Source organism: Tenrec ecaudatus, chromosome 12, assembly GCF_050624435.1.
Source record: "Tenrec ecaudatus isolate mTenEca1 chromosome 12, mTenEca1.hap1, whole genome shotgun sequence".
Lineage (NCBI taxonomy): Eukaryota > Metazoa > Chordata > Mammalia > Afrosoricida > Tenrecidae > Tenrec > Tenrec ecaudatus.
In genome coordinates, this window is record NC_134541.1 from 41,051,755 (window position 1) to 41,075,314 (window position 23,560).

The 23,560-nt window shown below is 46.9% G+C and overlaps 1 protein-coding gene across 1 annotated transcript in view; it reads left to right on the plus strand.

Annotated features, from left to right (window-relative positions):
- PLCB4 (phospholipase C beta 4) overlaps nt 1-23,560 on the plus strand; it is a 378,558-nt gene that overhangs the window by 296,281 nt on the left and 58,717 nt on the right. Inside the window, exons 13-24 of the mRNA XM_075527830.1 lie at nt 504-714; nt 2,083-2,176; nt 5,091-5,170; nt 5,670-5,754; nt 9,201-9,291; nt 11,466-11,561; nt 15,678-15,778; nt 17,628-17,663; nt 19,579-19,720; nt 20,320-20,404; nt 20,935-21,059; nt 23,454-23,505. Of these exons, the coding sequence (XP_075383945.1) occupies nt 504-714; nt 2,083-2,176; nt 5,091-5,170; nt 5,670-5,754; nt 9,201-9,291; nt 11,466-11,561; nt 15,678-15,778; nt 17,628-17,663; nt 19,579-19,720; nt 20,320-20,404; nt 20,935-21,059; nt 23,454-23,505 (1,198 nt within the window). The remainder of the gene's footprint in view (nt 1-503; nt 715-2,082; nt 2,177-5,090; nt 5,171-5,669; nt 5,755-9,200; nt 9,292-11,465; nt 11,562-15,677; nt 15,779-17,627; nt 17,664-19,578; nt 19,721-20,319; nt 20,405-20,934; nt 21,060-23,453; nt 23,506-23,560) is intronic.

Genomic DNA, 23,560 nt, shown 5'->3' on the forward strand with positions numbered 1-23,560 from the left:
AAGCAGTGCTTTACAATGGTATCATTTCCATTGTTTAAAAGAGCACCTCGCAGACATTCTCATTTACCATTCATGATGGTGTGACAATTCTGGAGCTAGACGGTTTCAGCGTTTCCCCCCATGTCACAGAAGAAGACACAGACCCAGAATGGATGCGTGAGTGAGTAGCAGGTGTAGACGTAGGTCCAAGTCCCCTTGGCCTCTGGCAACTGCAATGCCCGATGTCAGAGTGTCCCCTGAAGGTGACGCTCTCCTGGATGTAGGAAACTACGGAGCACTCCTGCGTCATGGGTCTGAAGGGAGGGCACTTACTCTGTGGTCACTGCTTCAAATAGACATCTCCGTCGCCATGTTCTGCAGCTCCTTTCTAGACGGTGACAGTTCTGGGGGAGACCTGAAGTGCTCCCTCTTCAGTGGTGTGAGCTGCCTTGAGGTCATGTAAAACATGACCCCTGAACCTTCAGAAGCACAAACTCTACTGGGATATTCTTTTTTCCCTCTAGGCCTCATATCAAGTGATGGGTTTTGCAGATATCTGATGTCTGATGAGAACGCCCCAGTCTTCCTAGATCGCTTAGAACTTTACCAAGAAATGGACCATCCCTTGGCTCACTACTTCATCAGTTCTTCCCATAACACCTATCTCACCGGCCGGCAGTTTGGTGGAAAGTCTTCAGTAGAAATGTACAGACAGGTGCTCCTGGCTGGCTGCAGGTGGGAAACGCACAATGGCTATTTACTTTTTGCGCAGAATGCCTTTGGGTTTTAATTACTTTTTTCCCCCAATCAATGTTATTGTTGTTAACTGCACTCAGGCTGGTCCAGAGGTCCTGGTGACCCCAAGCGCAGCCGCCCAGTCTTGCAACAGCGTCGTGATTGGCTGCAAATCAGACGGTTGTGATCCATAGGGCGTTCACTGGCTGGCTTTCAGATGTAGCTTGCCAGACCTTTCTAACTAGTTTTTCTTAATTTGTGAGTCCGTCGAAACCTGGTCAGCATGATAGTAACACATGTCTCCTGGCCAGTGGGTGGCCACTGCCCTTGAGGTTCATTCTGGTGCTCAAATCCATTTGTCTTGCCTGGAAGACAGAACTTTTATTGCTGAGCCCCCCTACCGCTGTCTCCCTCCTAAGCATAGCAAATAGCAATGAAAGCGAAGAGAACTTGTGTGTCTCTCTTTAATTACTTGTTACTGTCCTTTAGCCTTGGTGAGGAAAGATAGTTTTTATTCCAGAAAAGGTGTTTCTGTGAGTCAAGTGATACTTTTATGTAAATTTAAAATATGCCCCAATAACTAGAGAGAAAAAGAAAATATATATTTCAGAAGTTATGTATCAATGTTTCTCTTGCTCAAAGGCAGTCAATCCACCCAGGAGGTGTGTCTGTTCATTTTACTTAAGAATTTAACTTAAAACTGAGCTATCTGAAAGTTAAACTTAATTCAAAATGGTTTTCTCTTACCAAAAGTGGCAAGCATTTCTAATGTTTATTATAATAAAAATTCTAAGGTGAAAACTAAGAAATAGCTACATGGTGATTTTTCCTTGGTTATTAATAACCAGTGCTCTGTTTTGTTCAACCCACTCTCTGCAATGAGAGGTAGACTTTAAAATAAAGGAACTACATCATCACTTCCACCCCTGAACCTCTTCTGTGTAAATCACTAAAATGATGGCGTATTTTCATTGATTAGGAATGACCAGACTTACATTACCCGCACTAACAAAATGAAAAAACTCATTTTTTGAGCATCATTGACAACCCCGCCCACATTCACAGTCCACCCATTCTCTCCAAAGGACCCCGTGTTTCAGCTTCGTTACAACGAGGCTTTCATGAAGCATCAAGCTGTGCGTTGGGGCTCTCTCATCTTTCACTCCAGCCCAGTCCCCCCGATTAGATCAACTGGATGAAGTGTGTACTGTCATCTTAAACTATATGCCCCCCAGAAGAAAATTCTCTTCTGTGAGAATTCAGTCTATGTTCTACTGATTTAAGGGGGAAAATGATTTCGATTTCTTTCGATTTGTGCACCCAACTGTGTTTCAAAGCGATAAAGCTGTAACGCCACTGTCTTCCTAGATGCGTCGAACTCGACTGTTGGGACGGAAAAGGCGAAGACCAGGAACCAATTATCACTCACGGCAAAGCAATGTGCACAGATATTCTCTTTAAGGTAACTCTCCAAAGCGCACACCCACCGGATCTTCCAAGTTATTCGGAACAAGCTGGAAGTAAAGGGGCTGGAGAAGAAAGAGCAAATTACCATTTTCTCAAGCATTTTCGCTTCATATCCCCTCCGGGTTTGAGGAGAAATTAAAAATAAATTTCTCCAATGAAGGAAAACCCTCCCTTCATGCTACGTGTTCTGCTTCAGATGTGCCTCCCAGTGGCGTTTCTTTAGCGGTCAGCGTTGTTCTCCTTCCCTTAAAAACTGCCCTTTATTCATTTTAGTAGTGACTTTGCATTACTCCAGAAGGCCCCCCAGGGAGCATAAAATGATAGACTGGGGAAATGAAATCAATTATAAATGGTGCCTATGCAGGTAAAGCCATAAAGGAATGTCCCAGGAAGGCGGGGGTGGCGCTCGGGTGCCATGAAGCCACGCCCAGCCCACCGTGGCCCTGTGTACGACAGAAGGGACCCCTGCACGGCCCTCTACCCTTGTCACAATCGTACACTGTTGCTGCGTGTCGTCAGCCCTTAGTTACAGCCACTGGCTCTAGCTGTCTGATTGAGGGGCTTCTTTTTCGCGGCCCCTCTTCTTTACCAAGGATGATGTCCTTCTGCAGGGACGGGTCCATCCTGATAGCATGTCCAAAGTACTTGAGATGGAGTCTCCCCATCCTTGTGTCCAAGGAGCAGTGGCTGTGCTTCTTTCGAGGCAGATTTGTTCGTCCTTTGGGTAGTCCGTGGCACACACTCGGACAAGGCTGGCACGTATGCCTGCTCGCCAAGAAGTCCTAGTCCCTGACAAGCCTTCCGTGAATCCCTTTCCTGAATCCAGTAGAAGGAAAGCACAGATGGATCAGTGTCTGTAAAGTTCAGAGTGCCTTTGTTGCTGAGAAGCTCAGCTAGTCTCAATCATGGGACTAACGAGTTTCTCCTAAGGCCCCACAGAGAGGGGAACAGACCATTATATAAATGAGCATCTCCCATAAGGGCCTGCCGGTGATCTCTGGAAAGATTTCCAGGCTACTTTTTTAGAGCGTTCCTTAATTTGGCCCAAGGACAAGCCAGGGAAAATGGGGTTTTGTAGTTGTCCCAAGCCCCGAAGTCTCTGCCGGTCTGATGTGATGAGGGATAGGCGTTAAGCACCCTTTAAAGCAAGGGTTCTCAGCCTTGTCGGCATGGGCAAAGTCACAAGGGGTAGTTTCTGAAACACAGATGCCTCATTTCACACCTGCCATTTGTGTTATGCAAGATGTTGGTGAGCCCTGAGCAACAACAAACAGGAGTTTGCTCCCTGACAAATTGGAAGCCATGCGTTTGCCCAGTCATGAGAACAGAGGGGAAACAAAGGGTGAGACTCTCTTTAGAGAATTAAGGAGGGTAACATGGGAGCATAGCAAAAAGGAAGGGCTCCCCCCACACACCCCGTACTTGGAGCTGAGCCGCTAAGAACCTAAGGGCATAAGTAAGATGTGTCTGAAGGCGTATTTCGTGGTCAGCTCAAAAGATCATAGGCATTTTCACCTTGGAAGTAATGTGAAGCAACAATTCCCAAATAACCACCTCGGCCATGAGACTATTTGAATAAAAGACTCCAGAATTATCTAACTTTATCTTTATCATTTCAAGTGGATTCCCCTACATGATGAATGCAAAATCTTTTCCTGATTAATCAAATGATGGCGAGATGGGGCTTGCTCTGGGGTTAGCTATAAACCAATAAGAATTCAGGAATTTTTACCAAGCAGAAAACCGCAGATTAGAAGCATTGATCTGCAGTCATTCTTTCTAACGCTAAGCAGAGAACCAACCCAGCCACTTATTAAAGTTTATCCTATTTCATAAGGAGCCCCTGTGGTGTACTGGTTACATGTTGGGCTAACTGCTAGGTCAGCAGTTCAAAACCACCAGCTGCTCCTGGGGAGGAAGACAAGGCTTTCTACTCCATAAAGGGTTAACAGTCTCAGAACCTCCCAGGGGAAGTTCTATCCTGTCCTATAGTGTCACTATGTGCTGGCATCCACTCAGTGGTAGTGAGTTTGATCTGGGATCTTATTTCATGAAGGAGCCCCAAAGATCCTGTGAGTTAGGTATTGGGCATTCCCCACAGTGTCAATAGTCCAAATCCACCAGCCACTCCAAGGGGAAAAAGAGTCACTATTCCTATAAATCTTTGCAGTCTTGGGAACCCTTTATAGGGTCGCTGTGAATCACAATCAACTGGGTTTAGTTTGGGAGAGAAAATGTTCGGCGCATTCAACAGGATAACAAGTAATTGAGCTAACTTGTCAATCAGCCAGTTCACAACCCTTCCCTGTTTCTCACATGTTACTTCACCAACAAGGGGCACCCCCTCATGGTTGACCTGACTTCTCACTGGGCTAATTCCAGTCCGAGACAAAGATCATTCCAAATGCTACATCCATCCACAAAGGAGGCTACCTCACGTTCATGAAACATAGCCCAGGACTGACTCTGAAACTGGGCTTGTCACAGAAAGCTTCCAACATCATTGGCTTATTACCAACATCTTTCTCCTGTGGGTGGAAGGAAAGGAAAAGTGGTCTGTAGTGAAAGCAGGTAACCCGTTCACCTGCTCCTCAGTGAGAATGGTGAGCTTCGAACTACTGTCTTGGCAGATTATCAAGCCAGGAACTGGCTTACCATTTAGAAGAAATGCTTTGTAAAGTAATAGCTCCGTCATTTGTGAGATGGAAAAGATAGTCCTGGAAGACAATAATTATTGATCATTAACTAGGCCCAGGATCTAACCACAGGAGACTGGGTCTGTAAGTGATGTCCTGGTCTGAACGGCAGCCATTAACTTCTGAAAGACTCCTGTGAATGAGCCTCCATATAGTTTTAGGTGCCTTTAAGGTTTTGCCCTTTTCTCTCATCAACTCTCTTTATCTTTAAAGGACGTAATTCAAGCCATCAAGGAAACGGCATTTGTCACATCAGAATATCCTGTAATTCTCTCCTTTGAAAATCACTGCAGGTATAACCATTCATTCTACTCCAAACCAGGAAGTACTGTCTCTTAAACACCACCTCAGCTCTAGAGCTTTCAGAGCAATTGAAGAGTTTGTTTTGTGATGTTCTAAATACTGAAAAGTTCTCAGGTTAAGCATACACTCTTAGACGAAAATACTACTACTACTAATAAAAAACATTTAGGTAGCTTTAATTTTTTTAAAATGTTCCCTCTGAGCAAAAGGTCAGTGCTGGAAGATTTGACGGTATATTTTATGGCAGACTTCATTAATTTGAAAAGGACTCTGTTCTTTTTTACCAACTCTTCGTTTTGGAGTGGAATCTCCATTTTTTAATTGTACCCGCTAGGGCATGGTACTTAAAAGCACATCTCACATGAATATCAAGAGGACAATCGTGTGTTTCAGGGAGTGGGAGGTTTTAATTGTGTAGGAATGGGTGCTTCTTATTCTTGGACTGTTAATAGATGTTTGAATTCACAAATGCCAGTTCTTTCTCTCCAGCAAATACCAACAGTACAAGATGTCCAAATATTGCGAAGATCTATTTGGAGATCTCCTGTTGAAACAAGCACTTGAATCCCATCCAGTATGTATTTTTAGCGAACCATATTTCTAGCATGAATGGACTTGTTTTGAAATGCATTTCTAAAGGGTCAAGTAGTGCTGAAGGACTAACGCTAAAGATATTCATATTTATTTAAATGTCTTGGTACACAAAGCTTTCATCGTGCTTGCGGGGGTTGTATAGAAAGACACATAAAATGAACATGTAGTTCCATATGGTTTGGAAGATCCTAAAGTCTTGTGGCTTTTGCTTTTCCATCCAGAAATTTCATAAGTCACTTGATAAGGCCCGGGGTCTACAGAAAAGTTGGGGATAGTCATGCACCATCAGAACAGATCTGAATTTGTATGATGTGGGTATACCAGAATGCTAAGTGGAACAGAAAAAAATGGCAAACTGAAGCCTTGGAATAGGAGATTTGGATGTGGGGCAGCATGCCCTCTCAGGAACTGGGTGCAGCAGAGTGGGTTGTGGGCAGGACTGTGGAGAGTGAGTGACCCAAGCTCAGCGTGGTGAGGTGGGCCGCCACCCATGACCTAGGAATTGCTGTTTCTGCCTCTGTAACAGGGCGAAAGAATGTGCACTCACCATGCCCTTGTTGTCTAAAAGGGAGGTTGAGTTTCTAGGCGACCTGTACTTTTACCATTCTGATGGTTATTCTAAAATTTTACAAATTCAGGTCTGCCCTCATGTTATCGGCCATGGCTGAAGAGGTTGGAAGCCTGGTCTAGACTCGGCACTGCCTGTCAATTCTAGCTACGTGTTCGGTCGACCTGGAGAGCTATGTCAGGGCTCGCCTCTCAGAGATCTCACTGATGCAAAGGGGCCCGAGCACGGTCTTTTGAAAAGCAATCTGCATGAGTGGGTTCAGTGTCGGGCTGTCAACAGCAAGGTTGGCAGTTCAAACTCAAAAGCTATTCTACAGGGGAAAGATGGAGCTTCCTGCTCCTGGAAAGACTGACAGTCTCATCAACTCAGTGGAGCAACTCTGTCCCATAGGGCCACTACCAGAATCATCCAGATGGCAGTGAGTTGGGGGTGTTATTTTTTTTTTGCGGGGGGCGGGGTTCCTAGGTAAGTCTAAGTTTCTAGGTTCAGAACTCATGGGGAGTGTGTTGCTCTGGAAAAAAACCCTTGATAACATCCCCAACTCCCAGACAACTATTTGTTTTTGCAGTCAGCTGCCAGTGAGTCCGTTGTGACTCACAGCAACTCTGTGATGCCCAGCAGAAGGAAGCACTGCCCAGTCCGCACCGTCCTCACAGTCGTGACTGTGTTTGAGGCCATTCATGTAGCCACTGTGCCAGTTCATCCAGCGGGGGGTCATCCTCTGACCCTCAACTTGACCAAGCAGGATGTCCTTCTCCAGGGACTGGTCTCTCCTGTTCACATGCCCAGCATCCACCTCACCGTCCTCACCCACAAGAAGCACTCTGACAGCACTTCTTCCAGGGCAGTCCTTAATTAAGCCTTGCCATATAATTAAACCTTGCTTTATTCCTCACCAACATTAGCATGCACGATCCTTAGTCCCTGTTTTCCTTACTCATTGGTTATGTACATAGGAGGAAATTGAAAAGCTCATGACTTAGGCCAAGGACACTGTAGTCCTCAAAGTGACATCTTTGATTTCATCAATACGCACCTCAAGACCTCTTCGCAGTCACCCAGTAAGACTGTGGCACCTGTGTATTGCAGGATTGTCCATGAGTCGTCTTCCCGTATCCCGGTTTCTTGTATTATTTGCTCAGCATACAGATGGCATGCAGGATGAAAAGACACATGAAAGGTCGAGGTGGCAGAGAAGGAAGCTCCCCTGTGCGCATATTCTCTGTCCACTCCCTCCCAACGCTCCCCTGCAGGGGCTGCTCCAGTGGCCCAGAGGGGTAGTTGGGTCAATAGCCCAGGACACCATGCTTGGTACGGTGGAAGGACAAGGGAAACAGGAAGGTTACGACACAATGGATTGACATGGTGGTTGCCACCTGGAGCTCAAACCTAAGAACACTCGTGAAGCAGGTGGAGGACCAGGCGGTGTGCCTCTCTGTGATCTGTAGGGTCACTGCGGGTCAGAATGGACTCAGCGGTGCTGACCAGCAGCAGCGGCACTCTGCTCCTGTCTCCTGGGGTTGGCTCGCAAATGAACTTTCATCCTTGTCTTAGACACTCGTCTTAAGAATATCCAATTTAAGAAAACCTCTCATTTTGACCGATTGGCTTTACGTAGACCTCTTAATGATCTGGATCGGGCTGAGAACTTGCTTCTGCATAAGGCTACTGCATTCTTAGTCGAGTGGTACCCACATAGCACGTAGACGGGATTGTAGGAAAAACAGGTGATGTAAGTGGAGCTTTTCATTAAAATCTCCTGAATGAAAGAGCTTCTCATGGCCCTTGCAGTAGGGAGGGTGAGGGCAGGCTCCACAGGACACAAATGGAAGCACGCCTCCAAAAGAGAAGGTGCCCAGGCCAGGGGAAGGTACTGAGGACTGTAGCCGGGTTGGGGACACTAGGCTTCCCAAAGGAAGCAGCATTCTGGCCAGTGTTTCTTTTGCGGGATTGCAGGCATGGGAACACAGGGCTTGGGGCGTGGGGAAAGGAACCCTGGTAGTGTGATGGGTTAAGCATTGGACCGCTAACAAAAAGGCTGGCGGTTCAAAGCCCCCAGCCACGTTCGGCAGGAGAAAGATGCGGCAGTGCGCATCCATCCAGATCTGTGGTCCTGGAAACTCCTCGGGAGCGGTTCTACTCTGTCCCGTGGGGCTGCTTGAGTTGGGCTTGTCTCCGGGCAATGAGTTTGGAAGGTAATGAACAGCATACAGATTCATTTTGACAACGAGTGGGTGGCTGGAGGGACGGGTGGGCGGTTGGGTGAGTTGAATGGGTGAGTGGATATGTAGATGCATGAGGGGAGGAGAGGTGGGGAAATGGATGGCTAGAGTGGACAGGGCTTCATCTCAGAGAGCACAGGGAGAAGGAGGGGATGCGTCCTTAGCAGATGTCAATCCCAGTGAATGACCCCAATGCAGATCGCAGTGACCACCCCGCTTTCTCCCTTGCTGACAAAACTGCCATCCCAAGACATGGAGTGAGCTGAGTTCACCGGAGTTCAACAGCTTACCTAGACCACTCAAAACATGGGGGGGGAGGGGGGGAGGGGGAGGCTGAGGGAGCCTCAGCTTAGGCCATGTTACCTTGATTTTACCGGGTACTTTCAGGTGTGGCGTTGAGAAGTAAACTCTCGGAGCTAACACCACTGGGGGAAGTGGAGAAGCTATGCCCCTTCGGAAACCGCATCCCCGGTTTCAACCCCTCAGTCCTGCTCTCAGGCAGAGTGTGAGGGGTGGGCTGGCTCCTGTCAGAGTGAAAATTTAAATAATTGTTTTGAGTGCCACCTAGTGGATGTTGGGTGGTATGACTGGAGGTGGAAATGGTCATTCATTCAGCCTCTTTCTGTTTCTCTCCAGCTGGAACCAGGCAGGCCCTTGCCATCCCCCAACGACTTGAAAAGGAAAATACTCATCAAAAATAAACGGCTGAAAGCCGAAGTTGAAAAAAGTAAGACACACAGGATGCTTATGGACATTTTGCTTTCTAGATGGAAATCACTGAGCTCTTGGGGGAAGGGGTGCAGGGGTGATGTAGATGCTTCTGGGCATGAAATCAGTTTGCCGCATTTCCAGCTCGGTTTCCAGGTCAGTTTATCCCTGCCCTGAGAAGCATGTGCACATCTTCATCTGCCGGGCCTTCAAGGAGCTCCCAAGGGGCATTTGCGAATTTGTCAAGATAGAAGGAGCTGGCATATTCAGCTTCCTATTGTCAGCCCTCTTGAAAAGCCCGCTTGGCGGTCTGCCCATGTGATCTATGTCTGTCTGGAGATCCCAGCTAAATCTATGAGTTTCTAAGTATGCATATGTGGGGAAAAGGCCAACCCCCACAGCTAATCTTGGGTTCGATAGGTGCAATTGTATGGTTAAGATATATAGAGAGAGTATAGTGAAGTCATAGAAAGTGTGAGAGATAGAAGAGAGATTGAAATAATAGTCAGACACATTTCATGGTAGCATGATCACCTTAGCCCCGCTTGGTGGTCCTCATGGAGATGGGAAAAACCCAAGGGCAGAAGTGAGGGGTAGGGGAAGGGGGGCAAGGGGAAAGGGATCAGAGAAGAGATGATGGGAAGAGCAGAGAGAGAGGAGAGAGAGCCTTTATTGCTAACCAAGGCTTATATATCTTTGAGGAGTGTGCAAGCCCCCTAATTACAGGTAAAGACATACTTCACAGGAAGGGGTTCACTATAGGTTATACAGCAGTGAGAGGGGGACAATCTAGGTCTGTACACTCAATAGGAAGGGGAGGGATTGGGGCCTCTAATGTTTGACATGTCTTTGGGGGAGACAAAGTAAGGAAAAGTCTCTTTATAATCCCACATGCTTATATGGGTGGAGAGAGAGAGAATATTTTTTAGAGGAAATTTTATTTATTTTTTAGTATGTTTTCTCAACTCAGTGGATTAATAGTACCAAATATTGGAATGACTGCACTGTTTCTCCCATGTTATAAAATAAATTTAAGTCATATTAGTGACTTTATTTTTATTATGAAAAAAGATGTCATAGGAAAAATTCAAACAAAAATAATAAAGTAGTTGTATTATATGTAGACGGAGATACACATGTACGCTTACATAGGTGTGTCATAGAGACAAATGTAGGTAAGCCTGTTTGGACATATACACATTTTTAACTAATGGTCGTGTGTTTAACACACGCTTACTTTTTCACTTTAACCAGTTACGTATACCTACATCCAACGGTTGTGATTCTACATAATTACTTTAATGCTACTGTATGTAGCACTATTTGGATTTCAGTACAGCGAAGGTCAGATTACTAGCTAGTCCCGAGTGGATGGATTTTCAGGATCATAAAGACAACAGTAGTATGAATACTTTCACTTTGCACATTTTTATGCATTTTCTTTGGAATCAGTTGGGACCATTGAGGTTGCTTGGCTAAAGCATAGGAGCCCTGGTGGTGCTGCTCAGAGCAGCTCTCCGCTGGCGTGTCGGGTGGGAAGGAGCTGGAGTTGACTCAGTGGCACAGGGTAACCACGGTCACAGCCTGTGTCTATTTCGAGATGTCTCTTGTTAGGCTTTCAGAAAAGTACCGATTGGCACTTCACCACCAATACTCCAGGGGGCCTGTTTCTCAGGACTACCCTTAACACTGACTGTTGACTCTCCTTTGTATGTGTGCCCAACTACCAGAAGAAAAGTAGCATCTCATCTGTTTGTCTATTGCTAATAACAGTTCTCCTTATGGATCGCCGTTTGTGACTTGTCCCTCCACGTGCCTACCCTTCAGTTTCAGATACGGTTTTCTCGGAGGTTTGGCAGTTCCCAGTATGTGTGTCTCGTTTCTGTTACCTCGTCACAATCATGGCTTATGAACCTGGGTCCCTGTCTGTTTTTCCAAACCATGGCCTTTTGCTATACAACTGGGCGACTCTCTCAAACGTAGTGACCAGCATTTGGACACCCTCCTCACGTTTCAGTCGCTCTTTATGGTGTGCACACAGTGTATGTGTGTGGGGGCCTCAGGGGGACCGGGTGGCTACGAGGTCCTTTTCTTTCCCTTGTTTCCTTTCCCATGCCCATCTGAAAGCTCAGATAGTGTGAGTGATCTCATGCATCTCACAAGCTCCTCCTCCTTGTTGGATTTTAATCACAGAGCAGCTGGAAGCTTTGAAAAGCATGATGGAAGCTGGCGAATCGGCAGCCCCCGTGAGCATCTTAGAGGATGACAACGAAGAGGAAATTGAAAGTGGTGAGCTGCTTTATTTTCAGCTGCATGTTTAAAAAAAACAAAACTTTCTTATTGTGATGTGGGTGGAAGTTTACAGAGCGAATTTCCATGTAACCACGTTTGCGCATGTTGACTTTTGGCATGGATCTTAGTCCCCGTGATGTGACAGCATCCTTCCCACTTCCTGTGTTTGTCTTGGTTTTTTCTTTCTTTTTCTTTTTCCTTGTCTTTCTTTCCTACAGCTTCCTACCTTCTAAGTTTATCCATGGGCACCTGCCGCCCTTCCATCCCTTGTGGCTGTCTGTTGTGAACAATGAGGCCCTTTCTGGTGTTACTGCTCACCTAATAGGCCTGTCTGTCATTTGGCTGGATTTGGGAATACGTTCTATGTTAGCCCTGTAAGGTCGCTGGGTGCCATGGGCCTGAGTTATATCCGTCTCTAGACAAGCAGTTCTCCACCGTCCTCATGTCGTGACCCTTTCATACAGTTCCTCATGTGGTGGTGACCCCTCCCTCACCATAAAATTATTTTCGTTGCCACTTCATAACTGTCATTTTGCTACTGTTATGAATCGGGCAACCCCTGAGAAAGGGTCATTAGACCCCCAAAGGGGTCGTGACCCACAGGCTGAGAACCGCTGCCTTATACCAATAAGCCTAGTCTGGTCGTAGGATCACGGAGGCTGGCGTTCACATGGTCCATTGGACCTTTGAAGCAATTAGTAATGTTTAAGAAGCACCTTTTTCTCAGCAGCACCTTAAACGGGTCATTTCCAACTTCAAAAGGGTTTCGTGATTCTGCCCTACGTCAGGTCCGCCGTCTGTTAGAAATACTTTACTCTCTGATGTCTTAGCCCACACATGCCATACAGGGGAGTGCATTTTAGGAAAACTTGGTATTGCAAGTAAAAACCTGAAAGCTAAAAATTTACTCATTTTAGTCAGGACCGTGTTGAACTGCAACCCATATGGCTGGCAGTTCAAAACCACCAGCTTTCTGCTCCGTAAGCAATTACAGCCTCAGAACACCACCCCCCACCCCCCGCAGCGTGCTGTGAGTCTGCCTGATGGCAGCAAGTGGAGAGAGCAAGTCCCACAGCACTTCCTTCACGGCTCGGTGACAGGTTTCACACGTAGAGTTGACTCCACTCCTGAAGCAGTCAGTATATTCTCGGGTTTAATTGTCAGGGTGCATCCTCGACATTTTCCACTCCGTGCCTGTTAGGGTGACCCGTTACTGTTAACAAACACCCCAAATGTAGAGGCTTTCAGTAACACTCTGCCCTTATTTCTCACCCGCACTCGTTTCTCCTACCAAGCAAGAGCTGAGACCACACTCGCTGAAGGCAAGTCGATTCGCAAAGACCTCTTTAAAGGGTTCAAACGCAAAGGTGTTACTTTGAAGTTTCAGGCCCACCTGACCAAACCCAGGTCTGTGCAGTCGCGTCACATACGTGTCAAAGCTGGGCGATGGATAAGGAAGCCCAAAGAACAGCTGGTGTGTCCGGACGGCGGCGTGGGGGAGAAGGCTGCATAGCCCAGGGACTGGCCAACGAATGGACAGATCCGCCTGGGAAGAAGTACAGGCAGAATGCTCCTTCGAGGCGCGGAGGGCCAGAGTTTGTCAAACGGTCTTTGGCCCCATTATCAGGAGGAGCCCGTCCCGAGAGAAGCTAAAGTTGAAAGTCAGTGACAAAGAGGAAGACCCTCTACGAGAGGGATTTGCCTACTGGATGCAAACGGGGCTCCAGCAGCAAAGGTCGGGAGGATGCTACAGGACCAAGCATTTCGTTGCTCTGGTAGACACAGGGGCACCACAAACCGGAGTGAACTCCGCAGACCAGAGCGCTCCGTGAGAGCTCCTGGTGCAGTTGCCACCACATGGCATGTCAGACCAGGTTCGTCTGCAAGTTCAGTTGTGCCTGCTGTTGGAGGTGGCTCGCTCACTAAGCTAGCAATTGATGCCCGCTGTCTGCCAGAAGCTTCACTAGGCCTGCCTATGGAAGCACTCCTAAGTGGCCTCCCGGTGGCGTTTGGGCGCCTTCCAGCTGGGCAGAGCATCCCGGTGGCGTTTGGGCGCCTTCCAGCTGGGCAGAGCATCCCAAGCGCATCCCAAGAACCCACATTCCAAGGGGCAAGCAGCAAACCACCTGGAGCTCAGCCATTGCCTCTAAAGGTTATTCCTCAAAGCAGCCGTGGGCCCACCTGAGTGCCAGAGCCCCGCTACAGAGGACAGGGGAGCCCAGACGCTCCTGCAACTGACTGTCTGCAAACAGGGCCTGCCTCGATGCTGCCTATATCACTTCACATGTGGCCAGATGTTAAACCTAAGCAAAGAGTTTAGTATAGCAAACTGAAAGAAACGTATTTCAAAAGATCCATGAGATACCTCTAAAATGTCCAAAGATTAACATTAAGTAAAATCAGTTCCTTAGGTGTTAGAGATACTTTTTTTTAATGTATGATATTAGTCGAGCTGCCTAAAAGGAGATATGGTGGCACATGGGTGAAGTACCCGCCTGCAAACTGTCGTTCAAAGGCACCAGCCATTCTGCCAGAGAAAGCGGGGCAGTCAGCTTCCATAAAGATTACAGCCCAGGAGACCCTCTAGAACAGAACTACTCTGTCCTATAGAGTTCGCTGTGTGTCAGGATCAAATCAAAGCCAGGGGTTTCAGTGGGTTTAGAGTCCAGTAAAACAAACTGTGGAAATAAATAAGCAGCAGATAATATATCTATCTATCTATTATTAATAAATACAACTGCGGTTACCATTATTGTAGCAACTGTGGACCATGAAGTTTACATCACTGTCTCACCTTCGTCCACAAGTGAAGTAGACAGCATTGCTGTCATTCTTTCGATGGGGAACTTGGGGCTCAGGCAGGTACTGTAAGCATTACATGATCCCACAGCTGTCGAGGAATGTGCTAAGAACCCAAGTACACTAAATAGTTGTTAAAATAGTTTTGAAAGAGAAAGACTACAAGTGATTAAAACCAGAGCTGTGCAGTGTCCCAGATGCACCCAATAATCTAAAATGAGAGTCACTGTGATAACCCCCAGTCCTTACGGCTACTCGGACACCTCTATGCATATATGTTAACTGTTCCGATAGGCAGGAGAGACTTCCGCGTTACTCAAATGATATTCGCTGTTTACCAAATCTTAGCAGAAATAGCCCCATGGGATAGTATTCAGGTAGGAAAGTCCCTGGATTTCTCTGGAAGTACACAGTGGCTTCGGCTGTCCCAGTTAATGTGTATGATTTTAAAGTTTTGACAGCCGTAGTCAGCGTTGGTTCTGGACAGCTAGTTGAATGTGTTTGCACTGGTGACAGCCCTTTGATTTTTGTATACATAAACAGACTCTAGTCTCTAACTTAAAGACATCAACACAGCAGGCAAGAGAAAGCAAGTCTAGTTCAAGAGGACAGGCCCAGGACTTGTAGAAAGCAAAAACGACTCTCTGCCAGTGTGGGCCATCAGGTGAAGTCTAGAAAGATGTAGATCCCGGACTGAGATAATCGTGGGCTTAGCAAAAGTTGTGCTCGCTTGTGGGTATGGCTGCATCTGCGTGCCTTCCCGAGAGCTGATAAAATGCAAGTGTACAGCTTTTCAGGATAGCTGATAAGTCTCTAACAGTTGAATCGGACATACCCTGTGCCTTCGAGTAGTTTCCATCTGGCTACACCATGAGACTAGACATATATGCAATAGAAATATATGGTGGGGCTTTCAAAACCTTGGTCACAAGCCAGAGGAAGACAGCGCAGCATCATGGGAAGTGTGCTGTGTGAGACATCAGGAGCATCCGAGGTCCACGTCTTCCTCTGTGACCCCAGACGAGTGAAAGTGTTTGCTGAGTTCATACGTCATCAGGCAGATGAGGGCACCGGGCTCAATGAGTTTAAGACCTAGGCTCACTCCACGAGTCCTATTTCTGCCCAACACCTTTATGACCTACTTTGGGTCCCCCGCCCCCCAAAAATAGCATTACAATTTTGAAAGGTTTTCCTTGGCTTTTCGCTGGTACCCTTTTCTTCTCAAAGTACTTACGTTCTACCCTAACGACAGACGGGGTCTGACTGCTTGGCGGTCATTGGCCTTCACAGATTTTCCTTTTGTCTTCTCTGCAGCTGACCAGGAGGAAGAAGCTCACCCTGAATTTAAATTTGGAAGTGAACTTTCCGCGGATGACTTGGGTCACAAGGAAGCGGTTGTGAATAGCGTCAAGAAGGTCAGCATCTTTGTGTCCCTTTTCTGTCCTGACTCAAGAGGTCGCAGCTGCGAGCTCTGACATTCCAGAAATGCGACAACCGCAAAGGAATCAGTAGGCGGCCGTTCCCCCTTTTAAGTTGCTAAGAAGGACAAAAGTGGCTCCCTATCTGAACTTGAGATACACTCAGAGTGCGAAAGGACCCGTCGATTTCTCATCCATCATGCGCCGGCCTTGACCACTACCCATCTGGCCAATGTCCTTCCAATGTCACTAGCATTGACTGCACCACTGGAGGTAGCTGGGGAGATACAGTGGCGACTCTCACACTCACAGGGGTTGGCCGACAAGACCACTAGGAATATGCCCCCTATTGCGACCCAAGTCCTCGTTAGAGAACCAGCCCGACTAGTAAGATATCTCCCTCCTCGTGTGGAGTTAACATGAAGATCTTTCCACTGATAGCGGTGAAACCTCTGTGTGTGTTCCATGTGGGAGGCACGGTCTAGAATTTCAACGTGATGATCTAGAAGGGTCAAGGCGCACTTACCTTCTGCCCTCACGGAGTTTATTGTCTAAGGGGATTTTAGGGAAAGAAAGTAGGGAACAGGCAACAAGCAAGGAAATAATGAAATGGTTATATAACGACAAAGCATGCCAAGTACTATTATGCAATAAACAGCAAGTGCTAAGGTGGGGAAGAGTGAGCGCGAGGACCCAGAGGTCAAAGAGGAATCCGCCTCTTTGCACAGAGATAAATGTTGCACCTGGAAGACCATGTCTGCAATTTCCTAGGACTTTGTGACAAACTAGGTGAACTTAAACCGCGGACATGTACTCTGTCACGGTGCCAGAAGCCAGAAGCCAAATCCAAGGGCTCAGGAAAGACATGGCCTCTCTTACGTCTCTGGGGAAGACGCTTCCTGTCTCCTCTCTGGCTTCTGTTGTTGCCCGGTGCTGCCGGGGCTCCCACTCATCGGGCCACCGGCACCATCCTCCCAGAGCGTCCGTGGGAGCCCCGGGTTGCAGCCACTCTCAGTCCGTCATGTTAGGAGTCTTCGTTGTCTCCACCGCCCTTCTGCTTAGCAAGCCTGGAGTCCTCTTCCAGGGCCTACTGCCTCCTGATAACATGTCCAAAGTACGTGCGACTGTCTCGCCGCCCTCACCTGTCAGGAGCCTCTGGCCGTGCCTCTTCCAAGACACAAGTGTGTGTTCTTTGGGCAGCCCCTGGTGCTTCCTATGTTCTTTGCCTGCAGTATCACGCAAATGCATCAGGGTGCTTCTTTGCTCTGCCTTACTCAATGTCCAACTTTCACGTGCATTTGCTATGAACGAAAATACCATGACGGGTCAGGCACACCTTAGTCCTCAAAGTGACCCTGCTGGTATTTGAAATACCAGTGATACAACATCACACTGTATCACAGCAACACACAAGCCCCCCAGCATGGCAGACTGACAGAGAATGGTGGCGTGGCTTCTGTAGGTTCCTGGCAAGCCTGAGCAGTCTTTGACTTGTAGCTGCATCGCACGAGTCTCTGCTCCCATCTCTATTTAGCTATGTCCCCCGGTGCCTCTCGGCTGCTCCTCTCAAAGCCAGCACGGATAACAGATGTGGTCCCACCTTACATCAGCGTGTCCTCACGTGAACTAATGTAGCACCCTTGTGGGCTTTATCCAAAACATCACATTCAGGATCACATTCACGAGAACTCAGGGTAAGACTGCGTCCAGGGGGACACAACTCAGTCCATCCTGGAGCATGACATGTGTTTGTAGGTCTGTTTGCACAAGTGTGCATATGCATGACTACTCGATTCGGAATGTTATCTTTTGTACATGTAAGCATTCTTTCCTTTCTTTAATTTAGGTTTCAGATGATCTTGAACATGAAAACAACAAAAAGGTAGTACATTAATAGCCTGTGTGTTTTATTTCATTACATGATACCCATATGTGACCCTCAGATACAGAAAGGTAGCAAATTAATGGCCTGTGCGTTTTATTTCATTACATGATACCCAGATGCGACCCTCAGATGTCAAACAGTTTGTACTAATTGTTTTTTATTACTCTCATTTCCTTCCTCCACGCAATGTCGATCTTAGTGTTTATAGGTTATATTTATATATATATAAACACCTAATTACAAGGGTTTTCAAGAATGGGAATTAATCATAGTGGTATAATGACTAAATGTTAATAAAATCACCAAGCCATGGCCAGCAAAGTAGAGGCCTAGACCTAATGGATTCATGACTCTCATACAAAGGAGCGTTTAGCACAGTATGACATTTTCTCAGGTGAGTTGGAGATGTCATGCCTAGAACCGGGGCTACGTAGCCCTCAGCCTGTGCACTGGAAGACCGAAGTGACCTGATAAGTCAGCAAGTCCTTCCGATCACCTCATGGCAGAAAGGGGCCTTCGTCCCAGCAGTGCGGACGTTCTCAAAGACCATGCATCCATGTCACGGTGTACACTTTTATTTGCTATTATTAAGTTTTATCTTTTTTGTGAGGAAAAGAAAGTTAAATTTTCCATTTCTTTTACCCTCTTCAGCATTCTTTGTCATCATCCAGGTGTTCTTGCTGAGTAAACATACATGGTTGCTTCATACAAGTGGGAAGCAGATGCCAGTCGCAGACAGACGTTTGCCATGGCCGTGATTCCTACAGTTCAGAGTTTCAGAAAATACTGTCTTGCTCTCCCTGGGGTCATATCTTATTTGGAGGGATACTGCATCCCCTTATTGCTAACTACTTCATGCGTAAGGGGCGTGAGCCGATCTTACTGTAGTCTTTCCAAGTCGGCGCGAGTCACTCCCTGTGCCCGGGCTAGGATGGCGTAGGCATTGGTGTCAGTGATTTCCCAGTTAACCTTACTAAGTGGCTCTGACAAAGGTTTTCACTCCTTCAACCCTCAGTCTTCTCCTTTGACCAAGACTGAGGCCTCTCATACCAACTCTACCAAATTCCTCACGGTGATGAAGGTGTACAAGGGAAATATATGCAGCCCAGGGCCCAACATATAATAATGGTGTTGTTTATTACTATTGTACATATGGGAAAGCAATCAGACCGAGCCTCCGACCTTTATTTGAGGGGTCACGACATAACTCTCCCCCACCCCTGAAAAAATTATTTTTTAGAATTATACTATGTAATTATTTATCTCGTTTCTATTGGCGAAATCCACTAGGTAACAATTAAGATGAACAAATTGATGAGTATTTGTTGTTTTTTACTCAGGAATTGACTGTGTGACTGAGCAGTTTATCGCTCTATATTGAATCTATGTAGAGAATTTAGCTGTTGCGAGTTCGCTACAAAATGCTGATGACTTTTGAAGCCTTTATTGACTTTTGTCGATTTAAAAAGAAAATCTAGCAAGAAATGAACTAAAAGCTTTTGTTTTCTTTCCTCTCTGCAAAATAATGCAACTTTAATGAATTCGGTGTAGGCTCAGGTGATCTGAAGAACAACCTCTAGCGGTGCCTTAGTTCTGGGCCTACGCTCTATGACAGTGTGTGAAATGATGGATGATCCCTGCTGGATATTGTGTAGCGTTGCTATGAAACTCAGTATAGTTCATCGCATAAAATCCTTAGGACATTTTTAAATGCCCTAAAGCGATGAGATAGATTCAATAAGTTCTTCAAGCTAAAATAGATCAAGCTTTGTAAGTCACCCTTTGGCAGAGTTGAGGGGAAAACAAATGACCTCTGAGTTTGGGGGAGCGTGCGCACGCGCGTGCTTTGTTGTGAAAGGTCTGCACCATCTGAAGCCGTGGGTGATACGGATTCCCTGCCTTGTGTCTGCAGGGCCTGGTTACTGTAGAAGACGAGCAGGCGTGGATGGCATCGTATAAATATGTAGGTGCGACGACTAATATCCACCCGTACTTGTCCACCATGATCAACTATGCACAGCCTGTGAAGTTTCAAGGTTTCCATGTGGCTGAAGGTAAACTGCAGGAGCCTTTTTGTGTCTGCTTGGCTTTTCTCTTGCTGATAAATCTTTTTGTTTTCTGGGGACGAGGCCTGTAGTACCTCTCACCTTGTTTTTATTCCAAACCCTGTGCGGAGGCGAGCCCCTTATCCTGGACACGCAGTCTCATCGTGCTGCTGTTCCCGCTGTGTCCACAGGGTGGCTCTGAGAGACTGCGGGTTTCTACGCACTCCCCGTCCGGGCCCTGATGCTTTCCTGGTTAAACCTCCTTCCATCAGAAACACGTACAAAGGGTTATAAAATTTTTCTATCATCATCCCTTGGCTGGAGACTTCCTTGTCCTCCTCATCCAAAATTCATGTGCCAGGGGTGGCCGTGGCATTTGGGGCATGCCTAATTTGCTTAATGACTCAAAATGTAATTCATGATGCTTTTTTTTTTTTTTTTGAGGCAGTGTCTCCATCTGCAGACCGTCAGCGGATGCGGGAGCTGCTCCTTTGACAACCTAACAGCTGCTCCCAGAGCCTCGTGGCTCAGGGTTTATGTGGACCGCTTGTCTCTCTGTGACGGTTTGGTGGCAGGGATTCTTAACGCCTCTTTGCTTTTCTTTGCAGAACGCAATATCCATTACAACATGTCTTCTTTTAATGAATCGGTCGGTCTGGGCTACTTGAAGACACACGCAATTGAATTTGTGAAGTATCCTCCTATATATAAATGGACTGAATTGTTGCTGCATTTGGGGTTTTTGTTTCACGGGAGCCTCGAAGGGAGAGAAAGGAGTAGTTTAGCACCTTGATGGCTAAGCCTAACACAATGTGATAGACCACTGACTAATTCACTCGGCAGATGCGAAAGTCTATCTGGGATTGGTTCCCCCAAACCCGTTTCCCCAAGGTGGGCCGTGCTAGGAAGATCCCGGGCCCACAGAGGCAGATGCTTACACTTTATCCTGGCCTACAGGCTAAATAGTAGAAATGTTTTTCATGGCCCAGGAGCATTGAGTAATTTTTAAAATTCTTTTCTGAAAAGGAGGTGTTCGGACGAATAGGTCTGGGAGCCTATCCCATAAACCGCAAGCTGGGTTTTCTCTTAAACACCATGGTTAAGTGTGGGCCCGCTCTATGGTTGATCGTTGTTTGCTCGGCTCTCCCGGGTTGGAGCTATTGCTCTCTCTCTCGCCCATCCTGCTCTGTTTCTGTTTCCGTTTCCCTTGACACGCGCCACAGTTATAACAAGCGGCAAATGAGCCGCATCTACCCCAAGGGCGGCCGCGTGGATTCCAGTAACTACATGCCGCAGATTTTCTGGAACGCCGGCTGCCAGATGGTGTCGCTGAACTACCAAACCCCAGGTAGGTGTGCCGGCCAGTGACCCCGCGTCACCATGGGACCGCGTGCTGCCCGTAGTTGACATCGGTTGACTGAGGCCATTGTTCAAGGAAGCCGGTAGCTGGCAAGCCCCGGTGTTTAGGGTTGGTATCCAAGCAAGAGAACGAAACCCACGTGGAGCCATGCAATAAGGGCAGAAGAGAACATGCGCATTTCTAGAGGGGAAGTAGAATTCTTGGTACAATACCACAGGACGATGGAGCCAACCATCATCCCTTCTTCCGGCCCATTGCCAGTGTCCTCCTTCCAGATCAGCCTGTTTTATCCTTGTTTCCGAAGGTAGGATTAAATGAGAATTTGCAAAGAATTGGAATGTCGTGGTGCAGTACCTGTAGTTCCTGGTCTTTGGGGAAGGGCCTTGAGCACTGATTACATTGAATCGACATCAAGGACGTAAGCGCGCCTTGCCACACAATGATAAAACCATACGGAGTAGCCTCTGAGGACTTATAGCTTAGCATTGCCATATTCATGCATAACTTGGCCCTCTCAAGTACGCTCAAAGGTTGGTTTCCAATACCTAATGACTTTCCCCTTCTACTACTAGAAGAGTAAGTTTTCATAAATGCATTTAAAAAAGAATTTTCAAAGAATTTGAGGTTTGCTTCACAGCCTAGGATCACCATGATCATTGTCCACCACCACCCACTGCCATCCCAACTCAAAACCACCCTATATTGGGTTTACCAGGCTTTATAAATCTAAAAGAGCAGACAGCCTCATCTTCCTCCTGAGGGGCAGCTGGTGGGTTTGAACTGCTGACGTTACAGCTCGAAGCCCAAGTGTTCCTCAGTGATCAGATTAGAGGCAGCAAAACAACAGGCTGTAGTCGTTTTTCAGGAGATGGGCAGCGTGGCTGGTTGAGTAGCCGAGCGTTGGAAAGGATGGAAGTCTTCGACGAGGACCTGACGCAGTGGCTGCGACACTGGCCTTAAACATCGAAAGAGTTGTGGGCACGGCACAAGGATGAGCGGTATTTGGTACAGGGCGTTGCTGCGAGTCCGAACCGACTCAGCGCCACCTAACAATCACAGCCACAGTCACTTATCTCAGGAGCGCTGGTCATTTGCTGGGCCGTGTGTTGGGTGTCTGATCACAAGGTCAGCAGTTCAAACCCACTAGGTACCCCTTAGGAGAAAAACGAGATGTTCTTTTCCCATCAGAATTTACAGACTCAGAAGCTCTTAGCAGTCGTTCTCCTCAGCCCTTTAGGGTCACTGTGAGTTGGAATTGACAGTGAGCTTTTGAAGAATCACTCCCCTGAAATCGGTGGGGGCTAGTCTCACCGCCTGTGGTTAATTGCACAGAGGATTCTGTGGTTAAGCAGCGGCCTTAAACCCGGCACTAACCCCTTTTGCTTTTCAGTCCTCTGTTTGCTCCATGAAAACATCACCCAGCCCTGATTTGGGGTATTTTTCTTTATAATCCCTCCGCCACACTGTGAGAATCCTTGTCTACTCTACTCTCTCTTTACCAACCAACGGAAAAAGACTATGAGTCTCACTCTTTTTCTATAAATCTGCGTTGACGATACGTCACCCAGGGTCAGCAAGCCCTCTCACTGGAGGGACCACGTTGGGCAGTGTCCCCATTGCATTGACCATCCAGTGTTTGTCGCGAGAGCAATGTAACACGTAACAATCATGGATGACTTCCTTACTTTTAAAGGGCTCATGCTGTCTTCCCCGCTGGTCAGCGAGTCTAGCAGATATATTAAATTATCCTATGGAAGTGTACTCACCAGGTCAGCTATGGCTGATCATATTTGATTTAAGCACAACTTTTGAAGAGCAAGAAAAGCCCCTCTGTTTTCACATTTCGTTTGTTGATAAGCAGAAAGATTTTGTCCAACTGCAAGGGCAAAATCATAAGTCAAGTCCTGCCAACATGAACCCTGCCAGAAGAATGCTCTTGCTGGCTCCCACGGGGACTAAGCCACTGATTTTTACCCAAAGCTCACTGCTTTCTTCCTTTTTACGTTTTCTTTTAATTGACTTTTACCTTAGTGCTGTCTGACCCCTGTGCTCCCTCCCTGAGGGACCTACAGCAGTTACTTACCACGTTGGGCCTTGTACTGGACAAGCGTATGACTCCTATGTTGGATCCACTGTTTTAAGAAATTATATGAAATTAGGGATTGTACCATGATCTTCATGAGAACCCCTTTGTGTATATTAAATTGAGCGGGAGGTCATTTCAACATTAAAGAGAGAGCTGTTTATCATAAACAGACCCACAGGTACCGCTCGTTACAGAGGATGGGAGCCAGTCTCTGATTTCTGTGGTTTAAAATGGCTCCATCAGGGTCTTCTTTGTCCAGGGAGATGAAGTACTGAATTATTTTTGTCTCTTGACAGATTTGGCGATGCAGTTGAATCAGGGAAAATTCGAGTATAACGGATCATGCGGGTGCGTAATGAATTTAAACTGTTGTCACCTTGTTGAGAGCTCCGTACTACCGCTA